The following is a 19,967-nucleotide window of genomic DNA, read 5'->3' as shown; positions in this document are numbered from 1 at the left end:
CTGAAAAAAAAATGGAATTCTGTACAGAGGAATTCTGGCTGCCGATGGGTTCATTTGGAATGAAGGATGCATTCTGCTTGCTTTAAAATCTTTGGGGTACACTGAATATATAAGCCTCATCTTAAGAGGAATGCCTTGCTGAACCACAAGCAGCTAAATAAGAGCTTGGGCATGTAAGGATCTTGTTATTTCCTTGAGACTCGTTTTTCTGTGACTAGGATAAAAGCTACAATCTGAAAATAGTCACATGCCTCTGGAGTTAACTGCTAGGAATACTGTGAGTTTGTCTTGGTTGTACAAACCTTCCCTGACCCCACCTGCAGCCTGTGCACCAAACCTATTTATCCATCCATAAGTTCACAGTGTACAAGGAGGGTCTACCACACTCTGAAGCTCAAATATTTGGTCTCTGCCAGCTCCTCTGGGGGGACCTTGCTCTGCAATCCTGTGTATGGGGCTTCACATTCATGGAGGTTTAGGGCTTCCTGCCTTTGACTTCCCTGTTCTTAAAACTATTACAAATCAAATTAGTAGCCTGGGTGAGGGTGAACTGATCAGTCCCTAAACTGATGCAGTTTGTGAACTTTATGGAGAGAAGCTCCCAGGGATCTTTACAAAGGGCCGTGTCCTGTGCTGCATGTGAGGGCTGTGGGGTTTGGTACAACCCCTCACAAACCCAGGCCATCTCACTGAAGAATTTAACAGCTGAGTTGATGTGAAGTTTTAACACATTTTTATCCAAGGTCTGCTGGGAGCACTCTCACCATGCATTAAACACCGTGATTCTCATCCTACACTCCAGACATGGCAAAGCTCAGGCAGTGTGGGGAAGGGCTTGCTCACAACTGATGGGTTTACAGTCAGACATCTTAACTGGAACAGGGACTGCAAGAGTCTTTAGAAACTAAAAACCCAAACCCTGCAATTTCATGCTGCTTCACTTCTGTGGTTTTTGTTTTGTCTCTTTCTTAAGTATAGTGTATGGACAGCGCCATGGGTTAGGGAACACTTCAGCTTCATCTTCAGAGACTTTTCGTATGTAGCCCTCTGCTGAAGTCAATGGGTGTGGAGGTAAGCTGTGCCGAGTGCTTTCTGACAACATCACTGCCACCCACTCTGCAGCCTGATGCACACAGCACTCCTTGTATTTGAGCATTGTTTTTCTCCAAAAAAGTCGCATGCGGTTGCACAATAAAGACACGGCTTATTTGTGTAATGCAAATCTGTTCCTGCTTGTTGGTACAAAGTGCAAGCAGCGAGCATCAAAGTGCGGAGACTTCACAGATCCTGCATGAACACTTGCCACTGAACTTCAGTGACATCCTGCATTATGTCAGAATAAAAGATGACATCACAGTTGGTCTGTGAGTGAATGGGATTTGAACTCAGGGTTGAATGTTGCTGCTTGGAGCGTTTGTGCTACTGATGCTCAACACCCTTTGCTCTGCTACTGTTTGTTTGTTTATGTATCTTTACAGCTGCTGAGTTTAGTTTCTCAAAGGTTAATTGCTTTATCAGGAGCCAGTCAGAAACTCCTATTTCCTTGTGTTTCTGTTGATTTCTGTTGAAACACAACTTTCTCTGTTGAAACAACTCCGTTGCTGCGCTCTTCAGTTTCCGTCAAGTGACTTGAAGTGTCTGAAATGGCCTGATATTCTCACAGAGATATTGACAGTGGGGTCTGGTGACTAAATTGTTGTGATAAAACAAAAATCCATTGGTTGATGCTGTTGAAATCCGCTGACTTTTCTATGCTCCTAATAGAAGGCTTTAAAATATCCAGCTGCAGACTGATCCTCTCCAAGCATGTGACACTGACATCAGTCCTAGAAGTGAGGCGTTGAACTGCCTCCAAAAATGAGCTCATCGAGTAATTTTCAATGCATCAATTTAGCAAAATATTAATTAATTTGATTACATGGTCACCTGTACATACTGTTTGAAAGATGGGAATTCATTCCAACTTTAGTTTCTACTGTTCCAGATACTGTTCCAGTGTTATAAAGATCCTGTTGACAGAATACTGTGCTCCCACTATATGCTGGGACCTGGGCTTTGCCCTGGACAGAGCCTGTCTCAAATTGCCACTAATTTGTTCTAAGACTTGCCAGTTTCTTGACTTTTCTTCTCCCTGCATTCCTCCCAATAAGCTGCAGGGAATAAGACAGGATTCTGTTGTCAAGCCATCTGTTCAAAGCCACTCATAAAACTTGCTTAATTTACTTGTGGCTCCCTTGACTTTTTAAAATAGCTGTGTAAAAACACTGCCATGGGCTTTCCCAGAAGTTTGAGTGGTGGTCCATCTTCATCTTGACCTGCCTGACGCCAAAGCTGAGTGACCATAATGAGATTAAACCCTGGCAGAAAGGCCCTGGAGGCTTCTCCCCTCCTGCAGCTTGAGGTCAGAAGTAACTGCAGACTTCCTCTTACAGCCCACGCAAACAGCGTGGATTCAGGCTACATTGGACTGATGGTGACCCCAAATACTTGCTATTATTTTATAAACTTGAAGAAATTTTGTATTTACCTTTAATTACAGTGGTAGCACATTTTAGATGCAACTGTTCAAGCACATCAACATGTGTCTGATTATTTATTTATCTGAAATATGGGCATAAGAGAAACAGTTCATTAGAAGGATTTGTGTGCATTTGTGCAGAAACAGTTTTGTCTTCCTCCCCCCACCCAGTATTTTCTGCCTGTTACTGCACATTGCAGGATTGTTGGTTTTGGATTCTGTTTCCCTCTGAATACAAGTCTTTATGGAGCTGCCCATAATGTTGCTCTTTTCTTTCAAGAAACACTGCTGCTAACTCAAGACAGAGGAAGATGCTGTGTGTTACAGGGCTGTAACGGTGCCTGAATTGCAAACTGTTGTGCAACTAAAGAATGGTATTGTGCAAAACAGAATGGAAAAACTGCTGCTGATGAGCACAGAGAGTTGAGGCAATGAGAAGCCCTACTTAGAGAGCAAGAGGAGAAGCTGGGTTTGAAGAACAAGCAGTAGAAAACAAGATAGGAAGGCTCTGTTCCTGCAAGAGTAAATGATCCCTTAGAGCAGCCAAGGAGGCTGTTTGATGTGAACTCTGTGCAAAGTTCAGTGGAGAGTGTGCTCCAATGTCCTGGGCGATGCTGCTTCTTCCTCCTTCTTGTTTACAAGAAGCTGGCATGAGTTCAGAATAAGCTTCTGAAACATCCTTGGTGGGAGAAGAATTGGGATGACAAAATACTTCTTTGCATCTAGAGAGTTACTGCTGCAGCAGTAACTGTTGAAGCTGCTGAGTGGCTGCTGCCTGGTTTTGGTTAAAGTCTGGGATTGTGCTGGTGGGGAGCGAGCCCTGAGGTGGGACTGTGCAGTCCCCCTTGTGCCTCAGCCCAGTTCTCAGCATACTTCAGATGCTGCCTCTGCAAAACGATGAAATAAACTTCTTTTTTTCCCAGTAAAATGCCTGTGGTACACACAGCATGGAGTTGTTTTTGTCCATCTTTACTTAACAGTAAGAAGGGTTGTGCAGAAAACATGCAGGGCGTGGAAATGGAGACCTGAGCCCATCTATCTGCTGCTGAAGGGTGGGAGGAGGCAGGGAAGCAGGGAAAAGAGGAAAACAGCTTTGCCTGTGCCTGTTTTGATACCGAGGAGCTCTTCCCAGTGATCTGAGAAGGGGGTGGGGAGAGAACCAGATGCTCTTAGGAAGTTCATACCATTGTTAATAATGTAATTCACAGATGGTGGTGAAGGCCTTGAAGAGGCTTTCATGCAGTACTTATGCTCTGTAACAGATCATCACATAAGGGCTCACAAACAGAGATGACTTAATCCCAAGGATGAGTCTACAGTGATCCGTTTGATGGTAGGTCTGCAGATCACTGCAACCTTTTTAAACAGTTAAGAGCCTTCAGGATCCCTGGATGTTGAGCACTAGAACTGGACCAATCTCTAATTAAATTGTCAGGATAAAATGTTTGTACAGCTTTGAGACTTTTCCAATTAAAATGGCTCTTGAAATTAAAAAACAAGTTCCTTTGTCCTGGTACAGAAATCAATACAGGTAAAGCATGAACATCAGTTTGTACAATGACACCTTGTTAAGAGGCAGTTCTGCTTTTATTTCCATTTGTCTGCTTGGAGCTGGAAGCAGAGCTTGTATGTTCTGAGTAGCTGTCAATACTTTGGGACTTAGCTAAGGAGGATTGTGCCTTGTCCTCCTATTGGAAAAGAAGTCACTCATACTTGTAAGCTTTACAGCAAATGAACAGGCTGCTGATTTTCAGACATGTAGAATCAGAAAAGATTTAGCTCAAGTGCTTGCAATAAAATTCAATATTTGTACGTTTGTGAGAGGCTTATTGATAAGATCTTCACTGGCTGCTGGTCAGCTTTTTTATTTGCTGTAAGCTGTGTAACTACAAGTATTTATCAGGGACTTGTAAGCAATACTGGCTTGCATGTGTAGCACCAGAAATCAAAAGTTTCAAATAACATGAGAACTGATCTTGGCTTTGTTGTTTGTTGCTGTCTTTTCAAGTGCAACTTCTCCTTTTCTACGAGACATTCCCATTGTGGGTTTTATTATTATTATTAACTTCTTCAAGTTTAAATTGAGTTTAGTAGATTGACTTCTTGTGATGTTTGTCATGTGATGGTTCATGAGCTCTGAAGAATGTGCTCCTGTGACTTCAGCCATGTATTTGCCCGTACCAATGCAGGCTGTGTCATGTTGGTCTTGCATTTTGAACTAAGTAGTGGAGGAGGCTGGGAGGAAAAAAAAAAGGAGGGGGGAACTAATTCAGGGCTAAGCTACCAGAAATTCTCAGACTGCTTAATTTGTGACCTTGTTCCCTAGTTAAATGCAACCCAGGATTTTCTGCCTCTTCCATAGTTTCACAGAAGAGTTTTCTGCATTAGAAGCTGAGTCTTTCTCTTACTATCCTTGTTAAAAACCAGGAAAACCCAATGCTTTGGTGAAAGAAATATCTTGACATCTTGGGGAAAGAGATTTTTTAATCCTTGGTGGGTGGGTGTGCTTTAACTGAGAAAGTTAGAAACTGTCTTTCTGATCCACATTTTTTGCATATATGAACTGTAAAGCAATATCTTTATTACTGCAGTAAAATGAACAAAGTTGAAATGACTGCATCTGTGCCAAGAATTTTTGGTTTCTCCACAATGGCCAAAGTTGGAGGACTAAAAGTGCTGTCAGTGAGTCTCCAGCTCCTTGTCCCACTGCCTGCCTGTGATGTCTGTGTCCAATGGAAGCAGAGCCCTCCCAGGACTCACGAGGTCAGAATTCATATTAGGTTTGCTTTAAGCAGCACTTTCCAGCATTGGGCATCCTTCTATTTGTTTTCCTGACATCATGTAATGCTCTTTTTCATTTATATACACACATACATACACATATACATATATATATTTACATGTTGCTGCTGCTGTTCAATCCTCTGCATTTCCCCTCTGCATTTGTGTAAATCATGTTTCAGCAGAGCTGTACTTTATAGAGTTCACATACTGTGAGGGGTTTTTTCTAGTTTTTGTGTCTCCATGGGCTAAGCATTTCTTTAGATTTGAATCCAACATCAAAGTAACATTGGTTTAATACAATGTTTTTATATCACCTTTTTTCCTCCAAGTTGGATTTTATTTTCAGCTCTGACTCTCTTATATTTGCTGCACAATTTGAGACTTTCTGCTTGCTCTTCACATTATTTTTTAAAAAAATCAACCCACACACAGAACTCTGTTTTCCTTAGCTCATACAGTATTTCCACTTGGCTCAGAAGATGTGGATTTGTGAGCTGAGGGAATCCTTGTTTGGCTGGTCACCCAGGCTTTCTTCAAGAGTATTAGAAGGATCTACAGCTTAAGTTCATCAGAGGGCTGACCTACTCTGGTTTTAATGAGATTTATTATACCTGTACCTGTTGGATTCTGTGGTTTTGATCTTCAGAATGATCTGAATAAACCTGTTAGTGAAAGCAAAACTGTTGACAGAAAACTGACTCTAGTCAATCTGCCCTGTGTTAAGATTATTGACTTTTGGAATTAAAATAATATCTATTTGTGGCATTGGCATGGAACTTCTGTGTGGTGTTTGGCAAAATGCTTGTATCCATGCTTCCGTTCTTAACTCCTCCAATCCCCCTCTCAGAAAACCACACTGATCAAACCTTGATATCGCAGTCCAGGCTTGGAGAGGGTGGAAGAAAGCAAATCTGGATGTGGGAGTTGATGGATGATTGTGCATGGATGTTATGGATACAGCTGCATTCCTAACACATGCAGGAGAGATTGGGAGGGGTTGGTCTTGGCCAGACGTAAATGTATATTTTCCCTAAAACTGCCTTTGTTTGTCATGAAAGCTCACCAGCATTTAGGGATTTGAGTTTTGTTAGCTTAAAAAACCTGAGAAGAGTTCTCAATTTGCTCCAAAATGAGTCCAGTGAACTTTCAGCTTGTCAAATATCTCTGATCCTCTAGGGCCTGAGAGGGGATCCAGAGCACTGGAGGGGTATAGATGTGCATTGGGTATGGTTGAGTGAAGGCAGTGCTGGGGAGCAACATGAGCAGGGACAGTGGTGTCTGGAATGAGAGTATCTGGGTCAGCCTCCTCCGGAGCTGCAGGACACGTGAGATGCTGCTCTGCTCTGGTTTAACTTCTTTCAGTTTGGTGACTTCCATGGAGGTTTAACACAGCTCTAGAAGATGCAATTTGACAGGCCTGCAGCAGAGGCGGCCAGTGAACACAGAGATTTGACTTGTTCCATCAAGAATTGGCAAGCCTGATGACTGGGTGATCTCTGGAGCAGTGAAGAATGTGGCCTGTCAGTAACAGAACTCATCAACTTTCCTGTGCTGGCGCTGGGACTTTGGACATGCAGCACTCAAGTCTGAGACAAATGCATTGCTGGGTGTAACGCCTTTCCTTTTTTTTTTATTTGTACCTATTAATGGAAGCAGAGAGCATAATGTAATCTTAAAATAGCTCCTCTGTGAATGCAGAAAACATTCCACTTCTGACTAATTGGCCATTCAGAATGAGCATTTAAATATGCACCAGAGACTGAGCGGCGGCTTTCCATATCCGCGTGAATGGAGCTGGAAACGTGCTGCACTGCAGAGTTGTGCAGGCTCTTTGCTTTGTCCTCGTACTCCACTCCTCACTCAGTGTGACTGCTTTACCTGGGAGGCAGAATGCCTGTCCTGCTTGCTGTCTCTTTGCTTAGGCAGCAAGCTGAGGGGGCTATTCATTTACTCTACTCTCGAGACTGAGGATCTTGGAAGCACTAGGCTGATAAGCAGCCCTCAAAACCAGATTTCTCTTTCTCTTGGTTGTGAATGACCAGGAGCACAAAGAGCTTATGGTCGGAGTCCTGGCGTGGAGAGCTTGGCACACACCAGGGAGCCCGTGTGCAGTGTTTGGACTCTGGCAGGCAGTGCCTGCTGCCCCGGAGTGTCTGGCCCAGCTCCACAATGAGAGTAAGACACACAGATACACGTGGGGGCTGCGGGGACAGGATCCATGTGGTCAGTTGTGTCACTGACCTAAAACCTGTCTGAGCTTAAGGACTTCTCTTGCACCCACTCACTGCCTGCCCAGAGGATGGTGCCACACAGGGCTCTCTCCCAGGGGGACAAGTGCCACTGGCAGTGGGTAGGGTCTCATCTGTCACAAAAGGGCACACTTTCATTCACCCACTTGTCCTGGTAGGAGTCAAATTTCTCTTTGCCTTCACTGGGTGTGTTTTGTTTTTCTGCTGAGCAAATACACATCATTGCTGGGTCAGACTGTTGATGTTTTGTGCGTAGTGAGACTGTCCTCGTGGTGTGCATGTGCCGGACTGTGTATGGCACTGCCTCTCCTGGCAGGCTGAGGGTGAGGGCTGGCTCCCTGTCCTAGTGCTGCTTTCGCTCTCCTGCCCACGGGCTCAGTGCCAGGGGACTGCCTGGGCCAGACCAGCCAGGCAGAGCCTACAGAGGTGATTTTCTTTTGCTGATCCGTGTTGCTTTTCCAAATCCCGCGTGGCCTATATGGCTGTAATTGTAGCTCATTTAGAGCTGACCTCAAAGGCAAGTTCTCCTTTCCTCCCAAAAAGGGGAGGTTTTCGCATAAGGGCTTACTCTGGTTTAAGGGTGCTTTATCTTAGTATAACATAAACCTGTTTCTAGTTATCTTAAGGCAGAAAGCAACTAGGGGATTTGGATTGGACTGGATGATTGATTCCTGCTGATTTAAGCAATCCATAAGGAGTGCCTTTTGCCCTTACCTAGCTAATCTTGATTTCCTTTTCTGGCATAGGCAGCAACAAGAACTTTACGCTGTCTCTCGCAGAGTGGGACAGAGTTCTGGGAAGTGCCATACTCTGAGCACTGGCTTCTGCAGCTCTGCTCTTCAGGTGGTTATTTATGCAAGGCACTAGCCAAAGGGAAAGGAGAGTTTTAACTGGATTAACCTCAAGAAGAGAGTGTGGGGATTTAGGGATTAAGGAACCAAAAGCAGCCAGCAATCAGTGACTTAAAATCTGCGGTAAGAGAGCCAGTCTCTATAGATGGGGAATACAATCCTTCCTTACCTGCACAGCATTGAGATTGGCAGTGTTTTTACCTTTGAGGTCTTGGAGAAGATGGTCTTAAGGATGCAGGGTTTGTGTAGAGTGTTTTCTCTGAAGACTTGTGTATTGATGGGAAATTGTTCATAATTGGCAACTCTTAAAAAAAACTATTGAAAGACTGCTCAGATGAGATCTCAAACCTGGCACTGGGAAGGTATGTTGGTGGCTTTCTCCAATGTAATGAGAACATCTGGTTTCCATAGACTTGTAACTTCTAGCTTCATGCATCCCCTTTTACACCTTCTAGCCTTGCCTTGAAGTGTTTCTGTCGTCCCATATATTTTTTTCCCCTGATGCTGTTATGTATCCCCTGCAGGGAAAATCCTGCTAGATTACCGGATTGATAGAAAGATTTGGAGGCGTGGGGGAGATCAACAAAAACCTGTTACTAAGGAGACACGAGTTTTAGCATTGAGTCTCTAATGGCCAGTCTGCCGAAGGGGAAACAGATGGCACAAAGGAGGCTGGGATTATACAGACAAGTACCACAGGGCTGCAAATCTGATACATCCATTGAACTTCCTGGGGTCAGGCAAATCCAGGCTTGTGCCAAGACTAATGTGGTTCCTTTGCCTTTGGCACCGTGTTTGTGTCCTTCTGTTAAAGGCTGTTCTGGACAGTGGGCTTCTGCCTCAAACATTCCTGCCCCAGGGAACAGCCAGGTTTGGCACAGAGTGAGGGCAAGTGGCTACATGGAAGTGTCAAGGGTCAAGCTGTACCCACTGCCAGTGGTTCTCCCTTCCTAAGAGGGGGAAATAACCAAACATAACCCTGCATTCTGCATGAGGACAGCTTTTCTCCAGTTATTCATGCACTCATGTAGAAAAGCGACTTCTACCCTAGGAGAATGGGAGGATGGATGCTGGCCACAGTCGCTCCCGGCTTTTGACACAGCCTGGCCTTTATTGCAATATAATGTTTTGCAGAGGCTTCAATTTCAAGAGTGATGCTCCCAGCTGTGTGCTGCTTGCTGGGCTCCTGCTTCCCCGGCTCCTGCCTGCTCCGGGGAGACGTGACACGGCACTGCTGGTCTGGACAGAGCAGTGGGTAAATAAGCAAAGGCAGAATTCATCCTGGCTGAGGAGAAGCAGTGCTGGAGTCACTTTTGCAAGAAGCTAATTAACATCTGGTTTTGCATTTAACTCTCAGGCTGGCTCTGTGTTGCAATAAACAGGACACTGATTCGTTAATAGTGGGAGAGTGCTAAATGACTACAGTGCTAGAATTAATAGCTTGACAGCATATCCTCTTCTCCTTTTCTCTCCTCCCACAGCAATTTGGATGGATACCCAAATAAACAATAACAAATAGATTTCTGGAGGAGCTGGCTGGGAGAAATAACTAAAGTCAAGGGGCACTCGTTATGCAACATTGTTCTGCTAGTATTTGACTCATCCAGAAAACCCTGTTCTACTCCCTAGCTTCATTTTCCTTTTTTTTCTTCAGTCTCTGTTGAGGAGGTGTTGTATTTGCTGCCTTGCCTTTGGTCCCTCAGAAACTCCCTATGTCCTTGGAACTCCAGTTGCTGTAGGCATGGAGTGCTGGAAGAGTGCAGGCAGAAACTACTGTAGAGAAACAGCGTGCGAGAGCCCATAAACCAGCTTGTGTCGGGCAAGGAAATTGCTCTGGCTTTAATTCCAACCACATGAGACTAATACCTGGGTGTATTTTGTGAAGAAGTGAGTGAATCTCAGTAATTTATAGCCATTACGTCCCAGTTCTAGCAGCAGTAGTCCCCTGCCAGAAGTGGGGCGGCTGGGAGGCTGTTGTGCGCCCCGGGGATGGTGCATGTGAACAAGGAGTACGCTCTGTACCTTGTGATTCTCTCTGCAGTGTCTTGCCAGGGAATATCTTCAGGCGTTCCTTTCCCTCTGCTCTCCACAGGCTCTGCTTTGTGTCCTGCATGCACAGAAAGCTGTCCCAGCAATTCCTTTTGAAGCTTTGCCTGAAACACTTGGGGGTTTTTCCTTACTCAAACGGAGGCTAGAGGTGAAGGGACTTTGCTGCCAGTTCCTGTTCTGATCTAGAGTCTGAACTCCTGCTGTTAAAGCTCTACCAGCCACTTCTGTTCTAGATATGTCACTGCAATAGAGCAGAGCCTCCCCGGCTGTGCTCCTGCTTGAATCCAGGGTTACGCAATAGCAGCCTACGAGTGCCAACGCAGATGCTGCTGCATCCAGACACGCTGTACAATGGAGTTGCTTGGATACCCCCCCCCTTTTTTTTTCGCCTCACAAATGCTAGGTAATAATTTGCAACTCATAATTATACTGTTGAACACAGATTCAGGTTAAGCAATGTAAGGAATTTGAAATACTAATTATTTCCTCTCTGGTTTTTAAAGGTTAAGCATTGTAGAATTTGCAAAGACTGAGTGTTGCTCTGTTCTCTTTTCAGAGTCTTTATTTCATCTTCATAAGTGTTAAATAACTTCCCCCTTTGAAAATATCTTTCATCCAGAAAATCATCTCTTCGTTATTGATGCAATATGCCAAGATCCTTGAGTGGCCTGGCTGCTGGTGCTTTTATTTTGGGTAGGTCACGAAGATTTCTGCGCTGCTCCTAATTCTCTGTGTTGTGTGTTCCTTACGTCAAGAGGAGATTTGACAGGGACTTGCAGGGATTGGATCTCAGAGGAGCTGAGTGGGTGAGAGTCTCCTGTAGCATTCTGGCAGAGAAAAAGATGCCTTTGTGTTACAGGCAGCCCCTGGGCTCTACAAGCTGGTGTGGGGTGAAGGTGCAGCTGAAATGTGTCTCAGGGATGGCTGCATGTGCTTCGATCTGTGGAATTTGAGGCAAGCTGTCAAAAGGAAAAAACTGTGCCTGGTTGTGCTGCTGCTGACCAGGAATTAGACTTTTAACAAAAGGGATGTGCTGGTGCACCTTCATTTTATAGACACAGCTATGACATGAGTAGGAGTGGTATCCAAATAGCTCTAATTCCATTATGGGAATAATATATTTCATGTATGTTGCAGGTGGATCAGCATTGTTTTAGTGACCCTGCTGTACATTCTGGAAAAGTCAAAGCTCTGGAGTTACAATTGATCAGACCCTTAGAATAACTCCCTGATTTTTAATTGAGATAACTCCTGCAGGGATACAAATGAGCGTGCACCAAGGTAAACTAGATGCTAACAGGAAGATGGCTGATTGCAAGACAAAGACCCTTCCCTTTGCCATGTACCTCCCTTCCTTCCACCCTCCTCCTCCTAAAATAGCCTTTCAGCATGAGTGAAAACCAAATATTTTCCTCTCTCAAAAACACTTTAAAATGTTTGTTCGTGTCAATGGGAAAGTAATTTAGCCCAGAAGCTGGTGTTGTGCATCTGCCGTGTCTGATCTATGTCCTTGTTCCTTGTAAAGCTCTCCTATTGCTCATGGATGGTAAAAGAGTATCAATTCCATGTCTCCAACATCCCTGCATATGGCTCATTAGCCAGTTTGCTTTTCAGGCTCCTGCAATCCTGTTTTATTTTAGCTGCCACTTTTTTAATGCAGCACTTGAGGAGAGTCTCTCTCTCTCCAGCTGGAAACAGGCCCAGCTTCTGAGGTGAAGATGTGAGCCCTGTGGGTGAGGAGGTGCATGGCCAGGGCTGCTCTGGAAGCTCTGGAGGGCATTGAGAGGTTGGGTAAGGTCTGTGTTTTAACATGCAGTGACTGGAGAGAGTCTGAGGTGTGAATGTCCATCCTGCATAATGGCAGAGGGACAATTTCATGCATGTAAATGTGTCAGCCTGCATGAGTGGATAATGAATGGCTGCTCGTTGTGGTAACCTATGGAGCTGGGATTTCATTTTAATCACAGACTGTTGACTGTGTAGAAGCCCTGCCCTGAGATTCACCAGTGTACACATGCATATCTTTGACTTGTCTTGGTCAAACTATACCGTTGACGTCAGCAACAGTTTCCAGTATGAAAACTGGAGTCCCAGTCCCTGTGCTTATACAGCCAGTGAGTCTTCTCATGCTTGGCCCATCACCAGAAGGATTTGTTATTGTTCTAGGGAAATAAATGCCCCTAGATTCTAAGATTTCCAGTGGACAATGTCATTAACTTTGCCTAAAAGGAGATTAAGCAGGTACCTTTAGGGTTCTGGTAGGCATTAAATCCAGCAAAGCATCATAATTACATTAAATACCTGTCTTTTCTGTCAGACTTGCAGGGTGCTGAAAGGCCTTCTGAAAATCAGGGGGAAGATCTATTCAGGGAGACAATAATTCTGCTGGGGTTTTTTTTCCATAGTGTCTGCAAGTGGCCAGAGATGATGTGCAACTACACAGGTTTAGAGAGAGAAGTTACATTCATACACATTTGATGTAGGGATATTTAAAGTGAATATATATCTGCAATGTATGGGGTTTTTTGTTCCCCTTAGGTGGGTCTCTGATTAAGGCAAAAGCTATTGTACTCCCCATCAGGCAGGCTGATTTCACTGCAGAAATTCAGTTGACACTAATCTGCTTTTTAATCTGTTCTTGTGGTGTAGTGTAGCAGGCTGTGTCACACTGTATTTCTCATCCTAATTCTTGTTGTACCAGTTGAAGGCTTGTAATTTTTGTCTTGAAGTGTCTGAGTTTTAGTTCTGCAGTTTTTAGTGAGTGCTAATCTAAACAAGGTTTGCATAAATCTCTTTGCTCCAGCGGGAAGATGAAAGCTTTGATAAGGAACTTGTTTTTTTCTCTCTCCCGATCACAAGCACAATGTCTTTGACCTAAATATACCAATTACTGACATAGCAAAGTGATACAGAAAACAATCCAGAAGGAATGCCAACCTCTGAATGAACACTTGGCTGCAGAGAGCTACTGCTTGTGTGGAACCTCCAATCCAGAAGATGTGAGGAGGAAAACAGCGTTCATTCAAAACATTCCATGCAAATAGTGAGGGGTGAGAGAGCAAGGGCTGGAGAAATGCTTGTTTATCCCTTATCCCCATGGCTCAGGAGAGCTATAAGCTCTATGCAAAACACAGTGCAGTTCTCCCTTTTCTTGTTTGTGGCCTGGTTTGCTCAGCTTTTTGAAGAACTTTTATGTCAAACTTAAGGACTTCCTGGTAGCAGCTCCTACTTTAAAATGTGTTTGATGGCAGATATGAAGTATTTCAAAAAGTAGCAGTGAGCTTCCTCTCTAGAGCATGCTAGATGACTTTATTAATTAGTTTCATAATTTTATTAATGATTAAGGTTAACCACCTCCAGAGACAAAGGGAGTCTGAAGTGAACTGGTTTTCAGTTCAGCTTTGAGACTTATTCTCTATTAGTGACTACTTGCACATTGCTGCCACACAGATGGTTTCCAAAATACACTGACTAAATTGGTTCACACAGACTGCTGCAGATTTCTGGTTCTCCATGGTGCAGCTGTGGAACCTGCAGACTCTGGATGCCCATTTTTTCAGTGGCCAAGTGACCCTTTTTAAAGGGTCAAACTGCTACTAGACATGGTCAGACTGGAAGTGGTACCTGGTACGGTTCTCAACCCCCAGTGAATTTGTGTGTAGTCTTGGGCTTCTTGCAAGAAAAAAGGGAACCTTTTATCAACCCAGGTTTTGGAGTCAGCCCTTGTTTCGCTTTCCCAAGGCAGTGTTGTTGCTGGCACTTCAGCCATACTGCAAATGCAGCATGTGTGGGCTTTTTGCTCTCACAGTTTATTTAAGAGATTGATACAACTCAGACTACTGCAGGAAAGTCCCTCTGCTACAGAAATGTGTAATAGATCTTTGGCAGTGCGACTCAAACATTTGTCTTGCTTTGTTCCAGCAGATGATTTGAGTTTATTGATGGGACCAGCTTTGTGCAGGGTCTGCTGTTGAACAGGAATATATCAAATATTTCATATTGGAAGGCACTGAAGTGTGTGATGTCTAGGCACAGATCTTCATCCCTTGGACTTCATAAGCCTCTACTGAGCTGCTTCTTTGGGCATCTGGTGCCGTGCAGATGTTGGGTACCCCAGGACATCTCCACTGTCACTGTGTGTCTGTGTCAGGAGTTGAATTGAGCCCTAAGGAATCTGATTGTTCCGTGGATGCTCTTATCTCTTTGTTCTTGTGTTGCATTAGAGGAGAGGCTGTGGCTGCAGCAGTGGCACCCTCTGCAAGACTTGACCAGACTGGGTTATCCATGCATTGGGAAATACTTGTGGGAGGGTGGCTTTTGTGGGAGGGTGGCTTTTGTACTGACTTGCTTCATGTTTGCTGGCACATGAGGAGAACTCCCATATGAAGCGTGCAGTGCTCTGTGTGGCTGTAGCCCAGACAAAGGGACACTGGGACACCGATGGGTGCAGTGAAAGGAGCATTTGCGTGGTTTAACAACAGGAACAGTGCCGGTTCCACAGCCTCTGCTTTGACTGAAGCAGCTGCCTTCTTCCCAGCAAAGGTTGTGTTCAGCTCAGTGGCACTTAGTGTGTGTCTGAACAACTGGATGGGATGTACCAGGGAAAGAATAGGCAGGGAGCTGGGAGACTGCTCATTTAATTGTAGTCCTTTGCTTTGTAGTTCCTCCTTTGGACTCAAAGCTGTCCACATGGTGGACGTTTGACCACATTAAGTGAAAAGCTCCTCTGATGGCATGGATACATCTGAATGTTGCTGTGGTTTGGGGGATCTATATTAAGTAATTTTCTATAATGTCTATAGTGTTCACCTCAAGAGGTTGACTTAAAGGCTGGAAACTCTACATTGTTGATGCTCTTTTGATATTTGCTGGCTGTGACCACTCACTCCTGATAAAAACACTTCCCAGGCATTGTCTATACAGTCAGGTATGTTGGCATAAAATCACACATAGCCAGCAGTTATTAAATGGGAATCCTTTTAAGGTTTGAAAGATGTATTTTTAGGGTGTAGTCTGTGTGAAATGTTCCTTGGTTAATAGAAATGTAGTGATTATTAGGTGCATGACTTAGGCTAATAATCATATCTTACAGTACAAGAACTTGCTGTGATGTTCCTGATGTTAAATCCAGGCAGACAGCTCCAGTTCCCGTACGTAAGAGTGGAGATTGAATCTTGTTTATCGTTACATCAGTCTGCAAAAAGGAGATTTATAAGAGGAGAAATGTTTTTGTGACATGGAGTGACTCCCATTGTATAGAAATGAACACTCCAAAATTTCTCTCCTCTCCCTTGCCCTTTTGATGACAGATAGTTGGCAGTGGATCAAAGCACAAACAGGATTAATGTTTTGCATATTCTGTCCTACATGGCCTGAAAGGAACAGAGATGGAATTTTTCATCTTTCACTTTAAACTGCATTTAATATCGTGGCCTAGTTTAGAGCTATGCGACTCATTCCTTCCATTTCCCCTGAGGCCTCTGTTTCTGGTCAAGGAAAGCAGGACATGACTCCCTCTGGAGCTCATCACTGCTGCTCAGCTTCCTCCTTCGTGCAGGCTGGTGGAGGAGGCTGGTTTGAGGCTGGGGCAATCCAGCATCAGGAATCTCCAAGGAGCATTGGTGGCAGCTGCCATCTCTGTCACCGTGGTCACCTCACGGGTGCTGCAGGGCACGGAGAACCCGGAGCTGGGGCAGCATCCAGGGTTCTTTGCCACCATCATGCCACCACCTGTGCCAAGGCAGCTGGGAAAGCTGGAGTGGTGTCACAGGTCCCACCTCCAATGGCTGCATTCACTGTCCAAGGATGCTGTCCCAGCATGTTCCTTCTCAAAGGTCCCCTCGGAAAGGAATGTTTGAGCCGCGTCTTGCCTGATAAATTGTTGCACTGGCAGCAATACTTCTTCGCCTTTGGAAATTCGCTGGAAATGGCGAGAAAGCGTCTCGTGCCAGCGAGGTGCTGGCTTTAGGGGCCGTGTCAGTGCTGGGGCCGTGTCCCCTTGGAGCTCGTTCCTCCCTGGAGCGGCACCGCAGCGGGCACATCCCTGTCCTGCCCTCCCCTCTAGCGGGGAGAAGCGTCGCTGCAGCCGCGTGGGCTCCAGACCGGCACTGGGGGATGTTCTGTGGCTGCGGGATTTTATAGCGACCACAGCACGGCGGGAATGGCAGCAGCCACTTGGGGTGGGATATGTGAAATACGGGAGCGTGGGCTGTGTGTTCTTTATGTCTACGGATGCATTTGCAGAGGGGACATGGATGGGGTGAAGGTGGTTCAGACACCTGAATCTGTAAATCCAGGACAAAACAGAGGTCCAGGGAAGGAGTAGGCTGCAGGCTGGTCAGAGTTGCTGATGAGGAGAGGAGGAGGCTGCTGAAGCTTAGTTTTGTTCCAGACAGCATCCCAGGTACTGGCAATGGGTCTCTTGCTCAAATCACACTTGTCTACAATTCTGTTTTCATAGTCAGTTATATTCTGAGTGAATGTGCTCCTCACACAAACATTTATGTCTGGTATCAAAGAGATGTGAGAGCTTCAGCAGAGACAGATGGTGATTAATTGGGCCATGTCTGGCCTCCTCCACACTGAGCTCCTGAGGGTTGAATTTTGAGGGGAGCTAAGATAATGATCTACATATTTCAGGATCTTCTCCTGTCATTTGTGGAACTTTTGGCTATGGCACACCAGGCTTGCCAATTGCTGTGACAAGGATTTTTCTTGGCAGGTAGAAACGGCCGTTCATTATAATATTAAAAATGTTTGCATAGTTTGAGTTCCTGAGCAGCACAAACGAGACTTCAAGGGCTCTTTCAGTTGTTTCGCCTTTCCTGTGGAGTTTGAGGAACTTGTTCTCTAGCTAAATACACACTTTTTATTCAAAAACCACATCACGTCTGTAGCAATTCTACATGTAATGAAACATCTTCCCTGACTTCTGACCTCTTTCTCTTGCTCCCCAAGTCAACTTGTAAACCCACAGGGAACTCAATTGCAGCTTATGTTCTGGCAGGATTGCCTGCACTTTCCAGTGCTGGGGTGAGAAATGAAAGTACACTATCCTGGGAAATGCTAGTAATTAGGATTACAAATCTTCAAGGACTTGAAGTCTTAAAAAGCTGCTGCTGCTCCCATGGCTGCTCCTCATCTGCACTCTCTGAATGATGCAACAGCTCCTCTGCTGTTGACTGTGGAGTTCATTTGTGTTTTCATCTTGAAGGGGTCAGGAATGCTACTTCCCTTATCGAGTTGCTGAGCCAATTCTCAGGTATGATGAGTAGAAGGTATTCCTGCCAGCTTTTGTTTGGTGTACATGGTCTGCAGGTTTTAGCTTGAATTTGTGGTTGCAGGTGGCTCCAAGTGAAGGACTTGGACCTTGCTGGTTGTGACTTGAAAAATTCACCACTCCAAAGGAGACCTGCAGGAGGGAAGCCCAGAGCAACCAAGAACAAAATTATCTTTTTCCTTCCTCTGTCTGAACTCTGGGTTTCATGGGATGCCCCTGCCCTGACAAAACCTTTGGTATGTTTTAAAATGCTTTTTCCCTGTGGACCTGCACAAACATAGTAAGTTCTTGCTAATACAGATCCTGTACCCTATCTCCAGTGCCTGGCAGGGCGTATGTAAATGTACTGTGAAGCAGAATTAATTGCTGAGATCTCTCTGCTGAGGTATTGCTTTGGGCTGTAGTAGGTAGGCCTAGCAAAATTCCAGAGCACATTAGAGATTGTGCATATTAATATCTCATCTAAAGCAGTGTAATATGTCAAATTTCTCCTTTCTGATCATATCTGTGCTCACGTAGTCCGATTTGTCAGGGTTATTACGTGCTGGTTTTGTGGATTTTTACACTTGATCGCTGACTGGACTGTGAGTTAATATGATCTCCATAAAGGTAATAAAAACCCAGAGATTTTTGCCCAGAAGTGAACTGTGTATTTGGCTCTTGGTCTGCCTTGTTTGGCAGGGGTCACTGGAAGTCCATGCAAAATCCTGCAGGGGCAAAAATTCCTCTAACGTTGAGTTTTTAAAAGGCTTTTGAGAGAACATGAAGTGACAGCTGAGCAAAAAGTGAGTTCCTCTCTAGCGACAGCTGCATGCAGGAGCAGGGGGAGTTCCCCTTGCCTTACACAATCAAACCAGTGAAATGCAAGCCTTTGCTTTCTGCATGTATTAGAAGATATTAATGTTTTTCTCCTTTCCTTCTGTATGCAGGAGGCAGACAGCGGGGAAGAAGAATGCCGGTCCCAGCCCAGAAGGTAAGATTGTCACTCAAGGCTCACAAGAGTCCTTGGGGATGCCTTGCTGTATGGAATGTTCCACAGGGTTTTTGTTATTCCTCTGGCATGTCCTGCAAACATGCATCACTTTCTGCCTGCTGTTGATGTTGCACAACTGTCTTCAATGAGCCTTACTGAAAAATGGTTCTAGTAAAGGGTTTGCTGCAGCAGGAAATGGGAAAAGTCAGATTGCACACTAAAAAATAAATATGGGGAACAGTTGGCAAAGATGTCAGTGAATATATTCTCCAAACTGCTGTTTCTGTAGCTCCCTCCAGTGTCCTGTGTTGCTTCTCAAGATTTAGTCCACCATCAGAGTATTCTGAGAGGTATAACCAGACTAATAAACTCTTGTTCTCTGGTTAAAATGTCCCTGTTCCCATCAAGGGTGATCCTGATCCATACAGACACCTGCTTAAACGTTCAGTGGATTTTTGGATATTTGCTGCTGATGCAGGTCGTCAAATTTATGCCTCAAAATTAGGAGACACTGAGGATTTGCAGGGATTTTTTGTTTAATTGGGATTCTTTTGCAGGGAGATGTCACCCCTTATAAATACTGATTTCAATTGCTTCAAGAGGAATTGTTTTTTGTAAATGTATTTGCTAAAAAATGAATGCTGAAACTCAGCTGATTGAGTGGTGACAGGTAATGGTGATCTTCATAATGTAGGTATAGTCTGCAGGGTAAGACTTCTTGAAAGCTTTGTCTCCTCTAAGCCATCAAAAGAATTATTTCAGCTTAACCTAATAAAAGCAAAAATTGTAAGTATCAGGTGACTTCTCTAATGGCAGGAACACTTTTCGGCTTAAAGTGTTGCAGTCAGATTTTGTGAAAGGCTTCAGATTCCCTCCAGAGGGAGTAAAGGGGAAGTGAAGGTGAAATGGTTCTCCCTTTATGAGCTCTCTGACTGTTACAGTTCTTTGGTTAATGGTGTTTGTGTGAGTAGGTAGCAACAGAAGCTTGAATGAGATCTGGGCTTTGTGTTTTGGGGCCAACTTGGATGAATCTGCAAAAGAAAAAACTGTCCTGGTTGCACATTGCCATGATTTCACTGTAGTTCTGTGATTCTGTGGCTCAGGGAAGGTGACTGACTTGTTTACTTCAGTCTTCTAGCCCTAAATGATGATTTAAGAATTTCTATTTCTTCATTTTACAGCTTTCATGAGTGAGAGGAAAGCTGGAAAGCACAATTCCCGAAGGCTCAAACTGAACTCAGCTAAACTCCAATTTTTCATTTCA

The 19,967-nt window shown here is 44.5% G+C and overlaps 1 protein-coding gene across 3 annotated transcripts in view; it reads left to right on the top strand.

Annotated features, from left to right (window-relative positions):
• SSH2 (slingshot protein phosphatase 2) overlaps positions 1-19,967 on the top strand; it is a 90,489-nt gene that overhangs the window by 9,223 nt on the left and 61,299 nt on the right. The window contains exons 2-3 of one of the 3 annotated variants that reach the window (XM_063402689.1): positions 979-1,071; positions 18,660-18,703. In XM_063402689.1, coding sequence (XP_063258759.1) covers positions 1,060-1,071; positions 18,660-18,703 — 56 coding nt within the window. In that variant the 5' untranslated portion in view covers positions 979-1,059. Of the gene's footprint in view, positions 1-973; positions 1,072-18,659; positions 18,704-19,967 lie in introns of all 3 variants that reach the window. The other 2 variants (XM_063402688.1, XM_063402686.1) reach the window with 2 other exon arrangements.

Source organism: Prinia subflava, chromosome 8 (genome assembly GCF_021018805.1).
Source record: "Prinia subflava isolate CZ2003 ecotype Zambia chromosome 8, Cam_Psub_1.2, whole genome shotgun sequence".
Classification (NCBI taxonomy): domain Eukaryota; kingdom Metazoa; phylum Chordata; class Aves; order Passeriformes; family Cisticolidae; genus Prinia; species Prinia subflava.
Note: the sequence above shows the minus strand (reverse complement) of the source record. Positions and strands in the feature narration are given on the sequence as shown.